The following is a 16,412-nucleotide window of genomic DNA, read 5'->3' as shown; positions in this document are numbered from 1 at the left end:
TCGATGGTCTTGAGGAGGATGATGAGGTAGTTGATGATGGAGAGTGCCTAGAGGAGACCCATGAGGAGACCATTGTGGAGGGCATTGAGGAAGATATCTAAGCTGAAATATCAATGCATGCATATTCGGGTGCTTCCGTGCCGAGGATGTTATGAGCAGACGGACTCATTAGAGAACAATAAAGACGGCACAAAGCTTAGGGCGGAGAGCTTGTGTCACCGGGTCGGTATATGGGTGCAAGGACACGATATCATTGTGGACTTGTATTCGTTGGCGCTACGAGGAGCAGACATTGTCCTTGGTGCTCAGTGGTTACAGAGTTTGGGACCCGTCACATTTGACTTCCGGAGCATGTGGATGAAATATAAACAAGGAAATAAAGATGTGCGGCTTGATGGTGTTCGGTCTTCGTCGATTCCTACAATGCAGCCTATGGTGGGGCTGCCTTGTGCATATGATTTGGCCTATCTTCTTCAATTAGGACCAATAGGAGATGAGCCTCAAATGAGTTCAGGTATTATTATTGAATTGTCTAATTTATTAGATAACTTTTCTAGACTGTTTGACGAGCCGTAGGAGATGCCACCGAGGAGAGCGGCAGACCATCGCATAGAGATTGTACCCGGGGTTGCACTGGCGAACGTGAGGCCATATCGGTATCCACATGTGCAAAAAGAAGTTATCTCAAGGATGGTAGCCGAGATATTAGAGCAAGGCCTCATACTCATCCCCCGTGCTTTTGGTGAGAAAAAAGGATGGAACATGGCGTTTTTGTGTTAACTATCGAGCACTAAACGCTATAACTATCAAAGACCAGTATTCTATTCTGGTTATTGAGGAGTTGATGGATGAGCTTGTAGGGGCAACTATATTTAGTAAGCTAGACTTGAGGGCCGGGTATCATCAAATTATAGTTCACTCGGCGGATGTGCACAAAACTGCGTTTTAGACTCCGGATGGGCATTACGAGTTCCAAGTAATGCCTTTTGGTCTCACCAATGCTCCAGCTACCTTTTAAGGCCTCATAAATGATATATTTCGACCTCTCTTGTGAAGGTATGTCTTGATATTTTTTGATGATATTTGGTTGTATAGCAGGACTGAATTGGAGCATTAGCGGCATTTGGAGGACGTGCTGAATTTGTTTGAGCAAAACCAATTGAAGATCAAGAAGTCCAAGTGCCTATGGGGAGTACCAAACGTGGAGTATTTAGGCTACATCATTTCAGCAGATGGTGTAGCGGTGGATCCTCAAAAGGTTGCATGTATGACTGCTTGGCCTATTCCTACTACGACCACCGGATTGAGAGGATTTTTAGGGCTGACCAGATATTATCGACGCTTCATCGTCGGATATGGCAAGATCACTGCTTCTCTCATTTCTTTGTTGAAGAATGATTCTTTTAGATGGACGGATGAAGCCACTTTAGCCTTTGAAAAATAAAAAACATCAGTGACGACGACACCCCTTCTAGCGCTACCAGACTTCACCAAAGAATTTATTATTGAATGTGATGCATCGGGTATTGGCATAGGAGCTGTACTAATGCAAGAAGGATGTCCCATTGCCTATCTTAGCAAGGCTTTATCGTAAAAATCTCAGCAATTATCAATTTATGAAAGAGAGATGTTGGCAATTCTGCATGCGGTGACAAAGTGGATGTCGTATTTGATCGATTGGCGATTCATTATCCGAATCGATCAAAAGAGCCTTCCCTACTTTATGGGATAGTGTATACACACTTCGGCACAGCAGAGATAGGTCACAAAATTGTTGCGGTATGATTATGAAATCCAATACAAGAACTGAACGGAAAATAGAGCGACGGATGCACTATCTTACTAACCTGATACCGCCGAGCTTGCAACCTATTCATCTACTAGTTTTGAAACCCTACGTATGGAGGAGAAAGACATTTGATGAGTTCTATGCAAAGCTGAGTGATATAGTCAACTCCAGTTTCAACCTAGGAGAGAAAATTCCTGAAAATAGTATTGTCCGTAAGATCCTTAGGTCTCTTCTAGAAAGGTTTCAGGTGAAAGTTACAGCTATTGAGGAAAGTAAGGACATCGATTCTATGAAAGTTGAACAATTGGTAGAAAAGACAGGTATGGTGTTGGATACATTTCTAAAAGGAAAGAACAAACTTGACGAGATTCTAAAAGCTCAGATCTCTAGAAAAGACAGGTATTGTGTTGGATACATTGGAAATTCAAAAAATAACAAAACTGTCTTCGTTTCTGCAGGTATACAAAAGGAAGAATACCTGAAGTCATCAACCGCATTTACAAAGCAATCCTGGAAGAATGCTTCTAAACTGAAGTTGAATCTACAAACTAGTGAATCTTCAACGGCATCAAAGGTAAACTTTAGTCACATTCCTCGACAAAAGGTGAGTAGAAAAGAGTTTGTTCCGACATGCTATCATTGCGGCATTCTAGGGCATATTCGACCTCATTGCAAACTTTTGCAAAAACCTAGAAGTGTTTTCATTTATGGGATGAAAACAAAGGCCATATGGGTCAAGAAAAGTGATTTGAAATGTTATGTTGTGCATACAGCCTTGAAAGCTTTAAATTCTGATTTGTGCTATTTAGACAGTGGCTGTTCAAGACATATGTCGGGTGACAAGTCCTTATTTTCTAATCTCGAAAAACATGAAAGGGGAGTTGTGACATTCGGAGATGGTAATTCATCCACGGTAATAGGTAAAGGAAAGGTAAGTTCTCCGGGGGTTCCTATTCTTGAAAATGTTCTGTATGTTAAGGGATTGAAAGCAAATCTAGTGAGCATCAGTCAATTTTGTGATGAAGATTATGAGGTAAAATTCTCCAAAACTAATTGTATTATTCTAGATCATGATGGTAATGTTATATGTTATGGATCTAGAACATCTGATAATTGTTATGTTGTTGGAACTTCACATAAATTGAAATGTAACAATGCAAACCATGCTAGAACTCCTATGAGTACAACTACCAAACTAGGAAAAGACACTTCAGGAAAAAGTGTTGATTAAACACTATATAGGAGCATGATTGATAGTCTTTTGTACTTAATTGCTAGTAGACCTGACATTGCATTTAGTGTCGGTGTGTGTGCTAGGTTTCAGTCTGAACCTAAGGAGTCACATTTGTTTGCTGTGAAATATATCATAAAATATGTCAGTGGCACAGTTGATTTAGGTATCTGGTTTACTTATGACTCAGTTGCTGGGATACACGGATTCTGATTGGGCAAGTTCATGTGATGATAGAAAAATTACTTCAAGTGGATGCTTTTATATTGGAAACAATCTGGTTGCTTGGCACAGTAAGAAACAAAACTCGATATCTTTATCTACTACGGAGGCCAAGTACATTGCAGCGGGAAGTTGTTGTTCTCAGTTACTATGGATGAAATAGATGGTCAAAGATTACGGCATTGAACAAGATACTATGGTGTTTTATTGTGACAACATGAGTGCTATTAATATATTGAAAAATCCTGTTCAACACTCGCGTACAAAACATATTGATATCCGACATCATTTTATACGCGAGTTAGTTGAAGACAAAATAATAGCACTAGAATATGTTGAGACGGAGAAATAGTTGGGTGATCTATTTACAAAACCTTTGGACTTAGAGAGATTTGAGTATCTTCGTACGTCTTTAGGAATTTGTGCTTTGGATTGATTTACTTTTTGTTTTGGTTTGCGTGTTTTGATTTGCAAGTTTTATTTTTATGAGTTCTTTTCGTTTCTTTGTAGGTTTTCTTTACTCTGAAATTTTCTTTGGTTTTAGTTTCAGATTTGTCGAGAGTTTTTGGTAATAAAAAAAAAATTATGCACTCCTAGATTCAATAATATACTCTTGACATATAAATATGATTTTTCTCTTGATTATGAGTTATTATAGTCAATTTTGTCATCTTGTAGTATATTGTATCATTTCTGATTTATTTACTCTCTCGACTTCTATGATAATTATACTGAAATTAATGCACCCATAACGTGTGTATATTCTTGTGTGAGCATGACATCATGAAATTCTTTTTAAATAGCTTACTATTGACCTTGATTTGCACAGTTTGACCTCATGCTTAGTTATCACAAACGTGTTTATAAAAGATCAATGAAAAGGGCTACAATGAGTTAGTGTGAAAGCCATCTTGTTGAGAGTCCAGTTTGACTCACTACATTGATTGCAAATTAAATAAAATTTTTGCTACTTGTGTATATATTCTCGCACATTGTTTGATTTGTACTACAAAAAAAGGGCTACCTACTCATGTGTGAAAGCCATCATTGCATCTATATGGTTTATGTATAAAAAATAATACAGGAAAAATTCCTGTTCGGTTATGGCGAATAAGTCGAAAAGTGCAAATTTAAATACTAAGTCGGTTTGACTACTGTGTTGTATCATTGTTTAAATAGGAAAGTTTATTTAAGAAGAATGTTTCATGTTATCTATGCTCACCTTGCATATGTATATTGTTATGATTAATCAAGATTAATTTAATTTTGAGTTATGCATTAGAATTGATTATAATATGCTTTTGATGATTTAATTGATCTGTGTATGACTTATTTCATTCGATTGTCATATTCTATGTCTCGAATGTATTTTGAATCTTTAGATGTGCATCTCCAAAAAGATTTTTTTTTCTTAGATTTTATTTCTTTTACTTTAAAAAAAAGGGCATTCGAATGCAAATTTTTGAGTTCGAACGCGGGACTGGCGCCTTCGAACGCGCAGACTGGTGCGTTCGAACGCACTCGAGGATTCTTTAAATATTGCGTCCGAACCCAAGGGTTTTCATCTTCCATCTTCCAAACCCTAGAAACCCTTCATTTTCTCCCTTTCAAATCTTCAAGATCTTACTATTTTCCATCAAATTTCTCACTACAAACCCTTTTAAAGGGTCGTTCTCCTTCGGATCTAGCATCTTTCGGCCGAATTTCTTAGTTTTTCTTCACTTTTGCGAGGTATGATCATCCATCAATTTTCCTATTTTTTATTCAATTAAGTCTCTTGATCTTGATTGATTTCGTGCGTTTTCGAGTTTTGATCACGTTAAAGTTACTACATTGATGTTTCTTGTGTGATTGAACGTGATATCCTAGCGTTTTCAAGTGGATGATGGATTTCATTTAGGGCCTTCATGATTTCTTGGATTTTTTTTATTTCTGGCTATCTTTTTGTTTGCTTTGGGCATATATTGAATCTTGCATCTTGTTTCTTTCTCAAGAATGCCTAGAAAAGCTGCCGTTTCCAAGAAACCTAGGCCGCCTTCCTCACCTACTTCGACTCCAAAGTTTTCTACTTCAACGGCTACCGGGCGATACAACCATAATTTTGGGACCCGTCCTGTTATCTGTGAACGACCCGTGGTCATTTCCGATTTTTCTACCTTGGGGATAGAACAGATATTTACTGAGCGAGGATGGTTATTGGTGTGTCGGATGAGTGAAACTGCTTATGTGGAAGTTGTTCGGGAATTTTTTAGTAATGCCACGTTTTTAGAACGCTGTATTCGTTCTACTGTTCGTGGGGTGTCTGCGTACTTGGACTTAGATGTCATTCGTGCTGAACTTCGTCTTCCTGATGGTGAGTTCCAGTACCCCACGTCTGCTCCACTTCCTGATGTCGATGAGTATGCTAGCACTGTACTGATCAAAGGGGAACATTGGAAGGGGAACATGATGCCGCATGCGAAGCTGACACCAGTGGCTCGCATGCTTCACCTGTTTTGTCTGTACAATGTCACCCCCAAGACTCGACATTCAAGCATTAGTCTGGATCGTGCATTTCTTCTTCATGCAATGTTATCTGGAGTCTCGGTTGATTTGGCTGCGGTGATCTATGATTCAATACTCACAGCTGCACAGAAAGAAGCACCTCGTGAGGGGTTACCGTTTGGTATCTTTATTACAAATTTGTGCACTCAGAGTGGGGTGCGTGTGGATGCTTCGGAACCTTCTCTTACTTCGCACAAACCATTGGATCGAATTACTCTTAAGCGAAGTCAAGCTCACGACCAGTCGTCTCCTCTCAAGCCGTCCTCTTCCGCCGCTGGTCGCTCCTCGCACCTCGACAGTTCTGATGATAGCTCTGACGATGACACATCTCACTCTGAGGGGGAGTTACCACAGTATTCTAACCATTTCGATCAGCTTAGTACTCAAGTGCAGGATCTCCATTCGGCAGTGAATGATTTACGAGCTGAGCAAGCTCGTCAGGGGACTGTCCTTGATTCTGTGTTGACGATTCTTCAGCGTCAGTTTCCTCCGCATTCCTAGTCTTTGGCATTTGTGGCAAAAAGGGGGAGAGTGTCTAGGTGTCTAGGTGTGTAGGGGGAGCATGGCAATAGGGGGAGTTTATTAGAGTCTTTCTGTCTTTCTAATCTTGCTTATAACTTTGCTTAGAGAAATTGTAAACTTTGTCTGTTTAAGTACTTTTGAACTTATGCTCCATTGATAACTTGTGTTTGGATTGTTTATTCATTTCAAGTTATTTTCACTTGATATTGGATTGGTATATGTTTATTTCTAGGGATTGATGTGCAAAATATTCTAGTCTTGTTGATTGCTCAATTTGAAGTTTGTGTAATATCTTGTAACCTAGGTGTTTTGTCACAAATTGCCAAAGGGGGAGATTGTTAGGTTTTTATTTGTTGGCAATTCTGTACAAAATATTCTAAGTGTATTTTTTCATGTATATGAGCTTTACACAAGTCTAGAATATCTCTAGTTTGAAGAATTGCAAGATTATTGGAGAAAAGACGTCGAGTTCACACCGCGTTCACAAACGCGTTCGAACGCGGGTACTGCGTTCACACAGATAGAGAGCCGCGTTCACAAACGCGTTCGAACGTGGGTACTGCGTTCACACAGACAGAGAGCCGCGTTTGAACGCGGGTACTGCGTTCACACAGACAGAGAGCTGCGTTCACAAACGCGTTCGAACGCACCTGAGTTAAAGTCATGCCATTCGAACGCACCCGGGCCGCGTTCGAACGCACCAACGAAGTTTGATAAAATTGGACTTTCGTGAGTACGGATAAGACTTAGATTTGGCTCTATCTTGGAGATCATATATAAAGATTATGATGTCCTATCTTGAGGGTGGTTGAAGAAGCATTATTGAAGGAGACTTCTTGAGGCTACATCGGTTCTTCAACTAACAAGGCTCTTCTCATCTACAAATCTTAAGCTTTCATCTTAAGGGCTATCTAGACGAAAGATCAATCTCGAGAGCTACTGAGGTTGGACTTCAATCACGAGAAGCAGTAAATCGTGGGCTCTAGCGAGCAAGACTGAGAGCCACCGCTCTTTTACTTAAGCGAATGAGCGAGATCATTGCCTAGTGTTTAGATACATACGTGTGTCTAGGGGTTTTTTCAAATCTCCCTCGACTGTCGAGCCACCCCTCTTTTTTGGGATCTCAACCACTACGTTCCCTTCGTCTACTTTCTTTAATCACTTCCACAATCCACTCTCATCTCTATTAAGTTTTTAATTATTGGCAATTGTGTACAAAATATTCTAAGTGTATTTTTACATGTATATGAGCTTTATACAAGTCTAGAAAATCTCTGGTTTAAAAAATTGCAAGATTATTGGAGCAAAGTTGATGAGTTCACACCGCATTCACAAACGCATTCGAACGCGGTGCGTTCACAAACGCGTTTGAACACAGGTACATGAGTTCACACAAACCGAGAGCTGCGTTCACAAACGCATTCGAACGCGGGTACTACGTTCACAAACGCGTTCGAACGCGGGTACTACGTTCACACAGACCGAGAGCTGCATTCATAAACGCGTTTGAACGCAACCTAAACAATTCAAGCTATCGCGTTTGAATGCACTTGGGCCCATTTTGTAACGCCCCCGCCCGGCACGGCACATGCATGCCCACGTGCCCACACGGCACAAGCGGCGCACGCGACAGGTCGGGCGGGGCCCGTCACGCATAGATACTCTCCTGTGCATATATAATCATGACATCATCAAATAAAACCTGTTGAACCTATCCATGATCACATAATCCATCACCAAATACATCATACTATCGACCAAATAATCTTATCAACATATGAATATCCAAGTCTATAATAATATACACTAGACCACTACATAATATAGCAGGGCCCACACAGACCACAACAAACCATCAAGATACAACTAAACAACTGATACACGAGTGCTATAAAATCTGATATATACTATACAAATCATCATCTAATACAATAAGGTATAAATATAACAAACAACGATACAACTCAATGTCTAGTTAAACTATTTTCTATACCGTCTCGCATCAATAGCTCACCTCATCATCACTCTAAAATATCTTCTCAAGATATCTCAGGTCGCTATCACGTACCACAAATCTAAGGGGTTAGAAAAGAAAAAATAAAGAGAGTCATGAGCAAAAGGCTCAGTGAATAGACTTTACCCTGAATCAGTGATGTCAAACAGAGAGTAAATCATGTACTAGATATTATGAATCAGAAAGAGTATCATGTCATGAATGAGTATATGAATGTATCCTCAATAATATATAAATGAAAAGTAGATAACATATCATAACTGATACAAGTATATAATCCTCGACCATGAGTAAACAAATCTCCGTATCATACTATCATCATAACTCTCTCTCAAATATGACACATGAGGCATGCCGACCATGACCACGTTATGATATCAAATGCAATCATATATGATGAATATTGACCACTCAATAATCAAGTAATCAAATGATAATGAAATCATATGCATTTCTCAACATCATAATCATCACCGACATCTCGGTATAATATCATTATACTAGACCACTGTGCACAGTCAACACTAGGTATCCAGTCTCAACATTATGTCCAAAGGCTTAGAGCATACTCCGCCACCCGCAAGAGTATCTCTAATATAACCATACCCCGCCACCCGCTAGGGTATCAACATCCATCCAGACCGGGCACCCACATAGTTGATAGAAACCTCGTGAGGATAACTCGCCACATATGCCCTAGCGAACGGCATGTGTCCTCCAGGCACACCCTAACCCTCGCGCCCACTCGGGTATCCTCATGTTTTCTATCAACTATCCTATCAATCACATTTCATGCTTTCCTTCTACATGACAGATCAAATGCATATATCCAGTACGATAACAAATCAACGCATAATAAGAATTTAGGTGGAATAGGAATCAAGAGAAAATGATGCAATGTAGTCTCCAACTGTGTCGTCAACACATGTATACTCATGTTAATCTATTATATGCATACTCATGCTACAGATCAACTCGGTAAACAATCATAACAATAGAATCATCTCTAATTATCTCTATATATATCACCAATGTACTCATATCCCAAATTAGCATAATCGAATGCATGATAAAATATGCTCGATTGTAATCATCTCTAGATAAAATCATATAATCATGCTGGAGGCCAAAACATGCATGTACATAAATATATAATATAACCTAATTTGAGAAAGGCGTCTAAGGGATAAGACTACTCACATCTTATCAGAAGACTCAACACACGTATCCCTCGGGTCTATCAATCAACTGCCACTCGACGCTGGTGAGATCCTCGGGGTCTCAAATAATGCGATTCAGAGTCTGAAAATGTTTAAGTAACATAAAGTTAGTTGTTTATCTAATTATAATTCGTTTGAGTAAAATATGATATTTTATTAGATTTAATATTGATTAAATTTATAAGATAAATTTAATTGTGGCAATATTAATATGCTATTTATATTTATTTAATAAAATCCTAATTTGGTAATTATAGAAAATAAGTATATAGTAATTTATCTCCTTTTTATAAATAACCAAGACAACTATATATATGATTTAATAAAAATATAATTATAGAATAATATTATTACTAGATATTTTGTAATACTTACTCTTATTTAACTAATCCTAGATTATACATAAAATAATCATTATCCTATTATACAAAAATAATCTGCAATTCTAGTATTCCATTTTATACAAACTATTAGACAATACTAATATACTAAAAATAGACATATATAATGTAAGTTAAATATAAATATAAGACTACATATATTCACTAATAAATAATAACTAAAACTCTTTATAAATTTATAGGCAATATTTATAATTGTAATTAATAAATTATTATACTAAAATGCTTAGTAAAATTATATTAGTTATATATTATCAAAATAATTAATTACCTAAATAGACTATGTTACTTATCATTAGGAAGTAATTATATAAAAAAATAATAATAATAGTCCTCTTACAACACTGTCTGCTATACAACAAGATAAGGAGGAGGGCCAAGAATGGAGAAGAAGAAGAGAGGAAGGAGAAGAGAAAGAAAGAAAGAAGAAAGAAGAAGAAGAAGAAGAGAAGGAGAAGGAAGGGAGGCTCACCTAGGCTGCGGCGGTGGCGGCGGCGACAACGACAGCGGCGACTGGCGTTCATAAGAGAAGGGAGAGAGCTCAAGAGAGAGAGAAAGAGAGAGAGAGCTCAAGAGAGAGAGAGAGAGAGCTTAAGAGAGAGAGAGAGGAGGGTAAGAAAGAGAGAGAAGGTGGTGCGGCGGCGATGACAGCGACAACGAGAAGCCGTCGACGAGGAAAGAAAGAGAGCGGTGCTAGAGAGAGAGAAAGAGAGAAGGGTAGAGAGAGAACGAGGGAGTTAGAGAGACAGAAGGTGGTGAGAAAAGGAGAGGTGATAGAGAGAGAGAAAGAGAGGAGGGTAAGAGAGAGAATGAGGGAGCTAGGCTGGTCCGGCCCGGTTGGCCGGGCGGCAGTTGTGGGCGCACGTGGCGCCCCAACACGCGCCCACGTTGCATGGCACGAGCTCGTGCCATGCAACGCCAATATATATATTTTTTTATTTCTTTCTTTTTGTCTCTTTTTTTTAATTTTATATAATTTTTTATTTTTATTATATTAATTATTTTTATTATTTTTATTATTATTATTTTCTTTTCTTTTCTTTTTTTTTGGGTTATTACATTTTTTCCCCCTTACGAAAATTTCGACCCCAAAATTTAAATCACACTGGTATTATAAGAAAATCCACATATCTAGTTCCACTACTTTCTAATCAAATTGACCACTGTGCAATCTCACTTTTTCAGATTTATAACTTATAGTTCACTTATTAGTTTATTCATTAAATCCTAACATTAGACAACCACAAGCAACTCACTTACAAAATTTAAAATTTCTAGATCTAGGTCGGTCAGGTAATCACATAAACATCACTAATACCACTTGTATGCAGGAAAACTTACATTCGTTCTACAATATAAAATGTGTCGTCATCTATTCACTGAATCATATTTTACTCCAAAGTACCTCAAACTGTCCTAATTTATCACTTCTTTTTTGTGCTAACTACAACAATACACATCGTAATGCCATAATCACCTATGATAATATGATACATCCTGTTTAAGTAAATTATCTCCAATCTACTGAATTAATACTTCGATTCTAAACATACTCAATGGATTATCCCTCAGTACTATCACTAAATACCAAGCAGAACGATAAATACAAGTTATTTCAAAAACATCCGAAATACCTAACTCATGCTTCTCTTTCTAGACAAATAATCTCACTAATCTAAACATACTCAACATCATCCGATATCCTCATAAAATTTAGGCGATAGCACAAACTCTCTTATTTAAAGTGTACTGCTCATATGCTTAAACTATTATACAAATTACTAGATAAATCAATATAAGAGATCATATCTATCCATATAAGACTACAATATCAACGCGTATTCATAATACATTCTCTAGAATAACATACAGTGCATCAAATCCAACCTATCAATATAAATCCTAATGCACCCTCAACTGAAATTTATATCATCTTCTGATTCTCCACATAATCTGCAATATCTAAAAGGTTAAATCCAAACTATTTCAAGAAACATACATGATAAACTTTATAATAATCTTTCTATCAATCACTTCTATATCCAAACCATTCATTCCTTGATTCACATAATTCCAGTTTGATCATTATCTATTTAATTACTATCACTACTAATATATCCACTAAAATATCATTTAATGATATCGGTATTCAGATCCAGAGACTATCTACTGAGTTCTACGAAGTAGTCCAATAATCTCTTCAATATCTTGACAGATATAATATTCAGTTCATAATATTAATCCATTGCCACACAAAATATTTACTAATCAATCATACTTGATCTTTAAGAATACATAAGATATCTTAGACAAATCCACAAAATTATTGTACATGAACTAAAGCTACTAAGATTAATCTCCTGAATTAGTAATGCTATTATGATCTGCTAATAAAATAGCTGGCACTAACTAATTCATATAGATCAGAAGACATCCAAAAATATAAATTATAACATTCTCGCAACCTTAACTTTGCAATTTACTAAAAGATCAAACTTTCACAAACTATAATGGAACCAATCATGGAGTCATTATCTTCTAATTATGAAATCATTATCTCCCAATCAAATATCTTTATCTTAAGACTTAAATGTAAACCTGTAAGTTTTTACAATCATTAAGATCAATCTCATCATTCTAAAAGGCTCGATCGCTCAATAACCTCCAGTAGTAATCGAACATATAACTCAACGGTTAAACACATGCTAATATAATCATTTTCCTATACATCATTATCTGTTTATCTTCTAGCAGTATCATAAACATCCACCGATACATTGTACATGAAATATCATAGTCCTCTATATTCCTTTCATTATCGTCCTATGAAGCAATTAGTTCAACTTCCAAACCATCTCTAAGTCATAACAAATGATCAAGTCTATAGACTCTGTGAATAACTCTATCAAATTATCTCTCCAATTAGTATCATCAAAACAACTAACATGTCAAAACACATAATATCTCAATTTAACATCTATACCAACATATCTCATTCCTAATTAAATCACTTAAACCTCTTATTTCTTCAAAAGTCTCAATTTAATATTCTATCACATCCTCTATACAAAGTCCATTATATATACTGCACAATTTAATCGTATAGTATCATCAACATCCTTCTACAACATCATTAATATCACCTAATAATCATAATAAAATAAGACTGTATACTCGTAATTAAAATTCTTCACCCAACATACACGATCTTCAGGCTATAATAACCATAATATATTTTCACTGTCATACAAGATATATCCTAAGACTATCAACTTTAGCAACTATCATCACCCTATATAATCTATTTCATTATCATTCTTTCTATCTAATCAAATTCACATAATCAGCAACTTCTAAACTAAACATACTATCATGTCATCCAGAAAGATATATATTACTTCTCAACTACTGACATCATTCACAATCCAATAACTGTATCCATGCCATATTTCCTATACCCATTACTCATTTGGTAATCAACTCAAAGATTTAAACGAGACATTAATCATCTAACAATATTATTAGACACACATATCCCTATTAAATCACCCATCTTATCGATTCCATCAAAATTTCATACCTACTAACACAAGTATCTTACAAACATAATTTATCATACTAGTCATCCGAAAATTCTTTTTTATATACAATCTACAATCATCTATATCACAACACATAATTTCTTTTCCACTATACAAAATCATCATATGTCTTACTCATCTATCCACAATCCATAATTATAACCCTCATAAAATAGTCTCTCTACGCATATATCTCTTTACATTAATCTCCTAATATCAAATATATCCATAAAAGATCAAAAATCCAAAAATATACTATATCTGCTCAGAATAACATCAAATCTACTTATAATAATTCTTCTATACAAAATACATATCTCCATATATTTATAAATTTCTACACTTTATCACAACATATGAACAACTTTATATATCTAATATTATGCTCCACAGACTATGACACCTCAATATCAATATCAATGCATGATTTTAATAATACCTCTTCCTATTCATTAGTCACTCAGATAAATTCTCAATATACCAATATCACAAATTATTTCTATCAATATCGATAAGTATCAAAACTTAATAATCTTAACATCACAACCTAGATTCCTATCTCAACTAATTAATACCAAACTCATCGAGATTAACTACTAGGGTAGCCCTAAGATAAACCGACAACTACTATACTTGATGGTTTGCCAGATCATCCTTAAACCTAAGCTCTGATACCACCTGAACTATAACGCCCCCGCCCGGCACGGCACGTGCATGCCCACGCGCCCACACGGCACAAGCGGCGCACGCGACAGATTGGGCGGGGCCCGTCACGCACAAGATACTCTCTGTGCACATATAATCATGACATCATCAAATAAAAACCTGTGAACCTATCCATGATCACATAATCTATCACCAAATACATCATACTATCGACCAAATAAACTTATTAACATATGAATATCCAAGTCCATAATAATATACACTAGACCACTATATAATCTGGCAAGGTCCACACAGGCCACAACAAACCATCAAGATACAACTAAACAACTGATACACGAGTGCTATAAAATATGACATATACTATACAAATCATCATTTGATACAATAAGGTACAAATATAACGAACAATGATACAACTCAATGTCTGGTTAAACTATCTTCTATACCGTCTCACATCAATAACTCACCTACTCATCACTCTAAAATATCTTCTCAAGATATCTCAGGTCGCTATCACGTACCACAAATCTAAGGGGTTAGAAAAGAAATAAAGAGAGTCATGAGCAAAAGGCTTAGTGAATAGACCTTACCCCGAATTAGTGATGCCAAACAGAGAGTAAATTATGTACTAGATAATATAAATCAGAAAGGGCATCATGTCATGAATGAGTATATGAATGTATCCTCAATAATATATAAATGAAAAGTAGATAACATATCATAACTGATACAAGTATATAATCCTCGACCATGAGTAAACAAATCTTCGTATCATACTATCATCATAACTCTCTCTCAAATATGACACATGATGCTGATACGATTCGGACTTCACCGACGTCGTCTCGAGCTTGGATTTACCTTAGGATAAGATTGAGTTTTAGGATAAGATTGAGTTTTAGGATAAGATTGTGTTTTAGGATAAGATTGAGTTTTAGGATAAGATTGAGTTGTTGGTTAGCCTATAAAAGTATGTGTAGGGCAACCAAAATTGAGGATTGAATATTGAGAATTGAGTTTGCCTTGCCTCCTTCATCTTCTTCGCTCCCGTTCCCTCAATCTCCCCGGCGACGCGCCGCTTCTAATCTCCTCGACGGGCCAATCACCCTAGTCCCTTAGGAGTGGCCCTCTTCTCCCCCTTCTTCCAATTTATCCATCGCTATCCCTAACTTTTCCATCATCCATAACCCTTCCACCATCACTTTTACACCGGTGCCACCCCATCAACACCGGCCCTCCACAATCCACCATTACCCAGGATTTCGTGCCTTCATCCACGGAATCCAAAAACAGAGTATCCTGACGTTCGTCTACTAAACGAACGATATCTCGAGATCCCCAACTCCGATTCGCCTGAAACTAGATCCGTTGGAAAGCTCTTTTCCGGGCCTACAACATATCAAAATTTCACAGTGATCCAACGGCGGGATATTTCGGGATCTTATCTTAAAGTTCCGTGCAAGATCGTAACAATCTGGTATCAGAGCCATAGCACCAAAAGAGGGTTCGTATCAAGCTGGTATCAGAGCCTATAGCCGAGGAAGGATCGTAACAGATGCATGCCAACCATGACCACGTTATGATATCAAATGCAATCATATATGATGAATATTGACCACTTGATAATCAGGTAATCAAATGATAATGAAATCATATGCATTTCTCAACATCATAATCATCACCGACATCTCGGTATAATATCATTATACTAGACCACTGTGCACAGTCAACACTCGGTATCCAGTCTCAACATCATGTCCAAAGGCTCAGAGCATACTCCGCCACCCGCAAGAGTATCTCTAATATATCCATACCCCGCCACCCGCTAGGGTATCAACATCCATCCAGATCGGGCACCCACATAGTTGATAGAAACCTCGTGAGGATAACTCGCCACATATGCCCTGGCGAACGGCATGTGTCCGAATGTCTGCTGCGCACACAGACTAACGACCTCAGACGTTACTCTAAGGTTTCTTTTATTTTCTTTTTTTTGGGGTTATTACACATTCGAACGCACCTGAGATCAAGTTAGACCATTCGAACGCACCTGGGCTGCGTTCGAACGCACCAACGAAGTTTGAAAATCTTGGACTTTCGTGAGTTTGGATAAGACTTGGATTTTGTTCTATCTTGGAGATCATATATAAGGACTGTGATGACCTAACTTTAGGGTGGTTGAAGAAGCATTATTGAAAGAGACTTTTGAGGCTACATCG

At 37.1% G+C, this 16,412-nt stretch overlaps 1 protein-coding gene across 1 annotated transcript; it reads left to right on the top strand.

The window, feature by feature from the left end:
- The first annotated feature begins 940 nt into the window (after positions 1–940).
- LOC140788317 (uncharacterized) lies at positions 941–6,453 on the top strand. Its single transcript, XM_073137525.1, has 2 exons — positions 941–2,109; positions 2,248–6,453. Exons 1-2 carry the CDS (start codon positions 1,782–1,784, stop codon positions 3,018–3,020), a joined length of 1,101 nt encoding a protein of 366 aa, XP_072993626.1. The 5' UTR covers positions 941–1,781; the 3' UTR covers positions 3,021–6,453.
- The last annotated feature ends 9,959 nt before the right edge of the window (positions 6,454–16,412 follow it).

Source organism: Typha latifolia, chromosome 5, assembly GCF_019914945.1.
Source record: "Typha latifolia isolate L0001 chromosome 5, TyphaL0001v2, whole genome shotgun sequence".
Taxonomy (NCBI): domain Eukaryota; kingdom Viridiplantae; phylum Streptophyta; class Magnoliopsida; order Poales; family Typhaceae; genus Typha; species Typha latifolia.
Note: the sequence above shows the minus strand (reverse complement) of the source record. Positions and strands in the feature narration are given on the sequence as shown.

Excerpts from the sequence above, each read along its gene's own strand:
- LOC140788317 (XM_073137525.1), top strand. The coding sequence starts at position 1,782 with ATGATTATGAAATCCAATACAAGAACTGAACGGAAAATAGAGCGACGG. Across the intron at positions 2,110-2,247 it reads ACAATTGGTAGAAAAGACAG|GTATACAAAAGGAAGAATAC; the intron begins GTATGGTGTTGG and ends TCGTTTCTGCAG.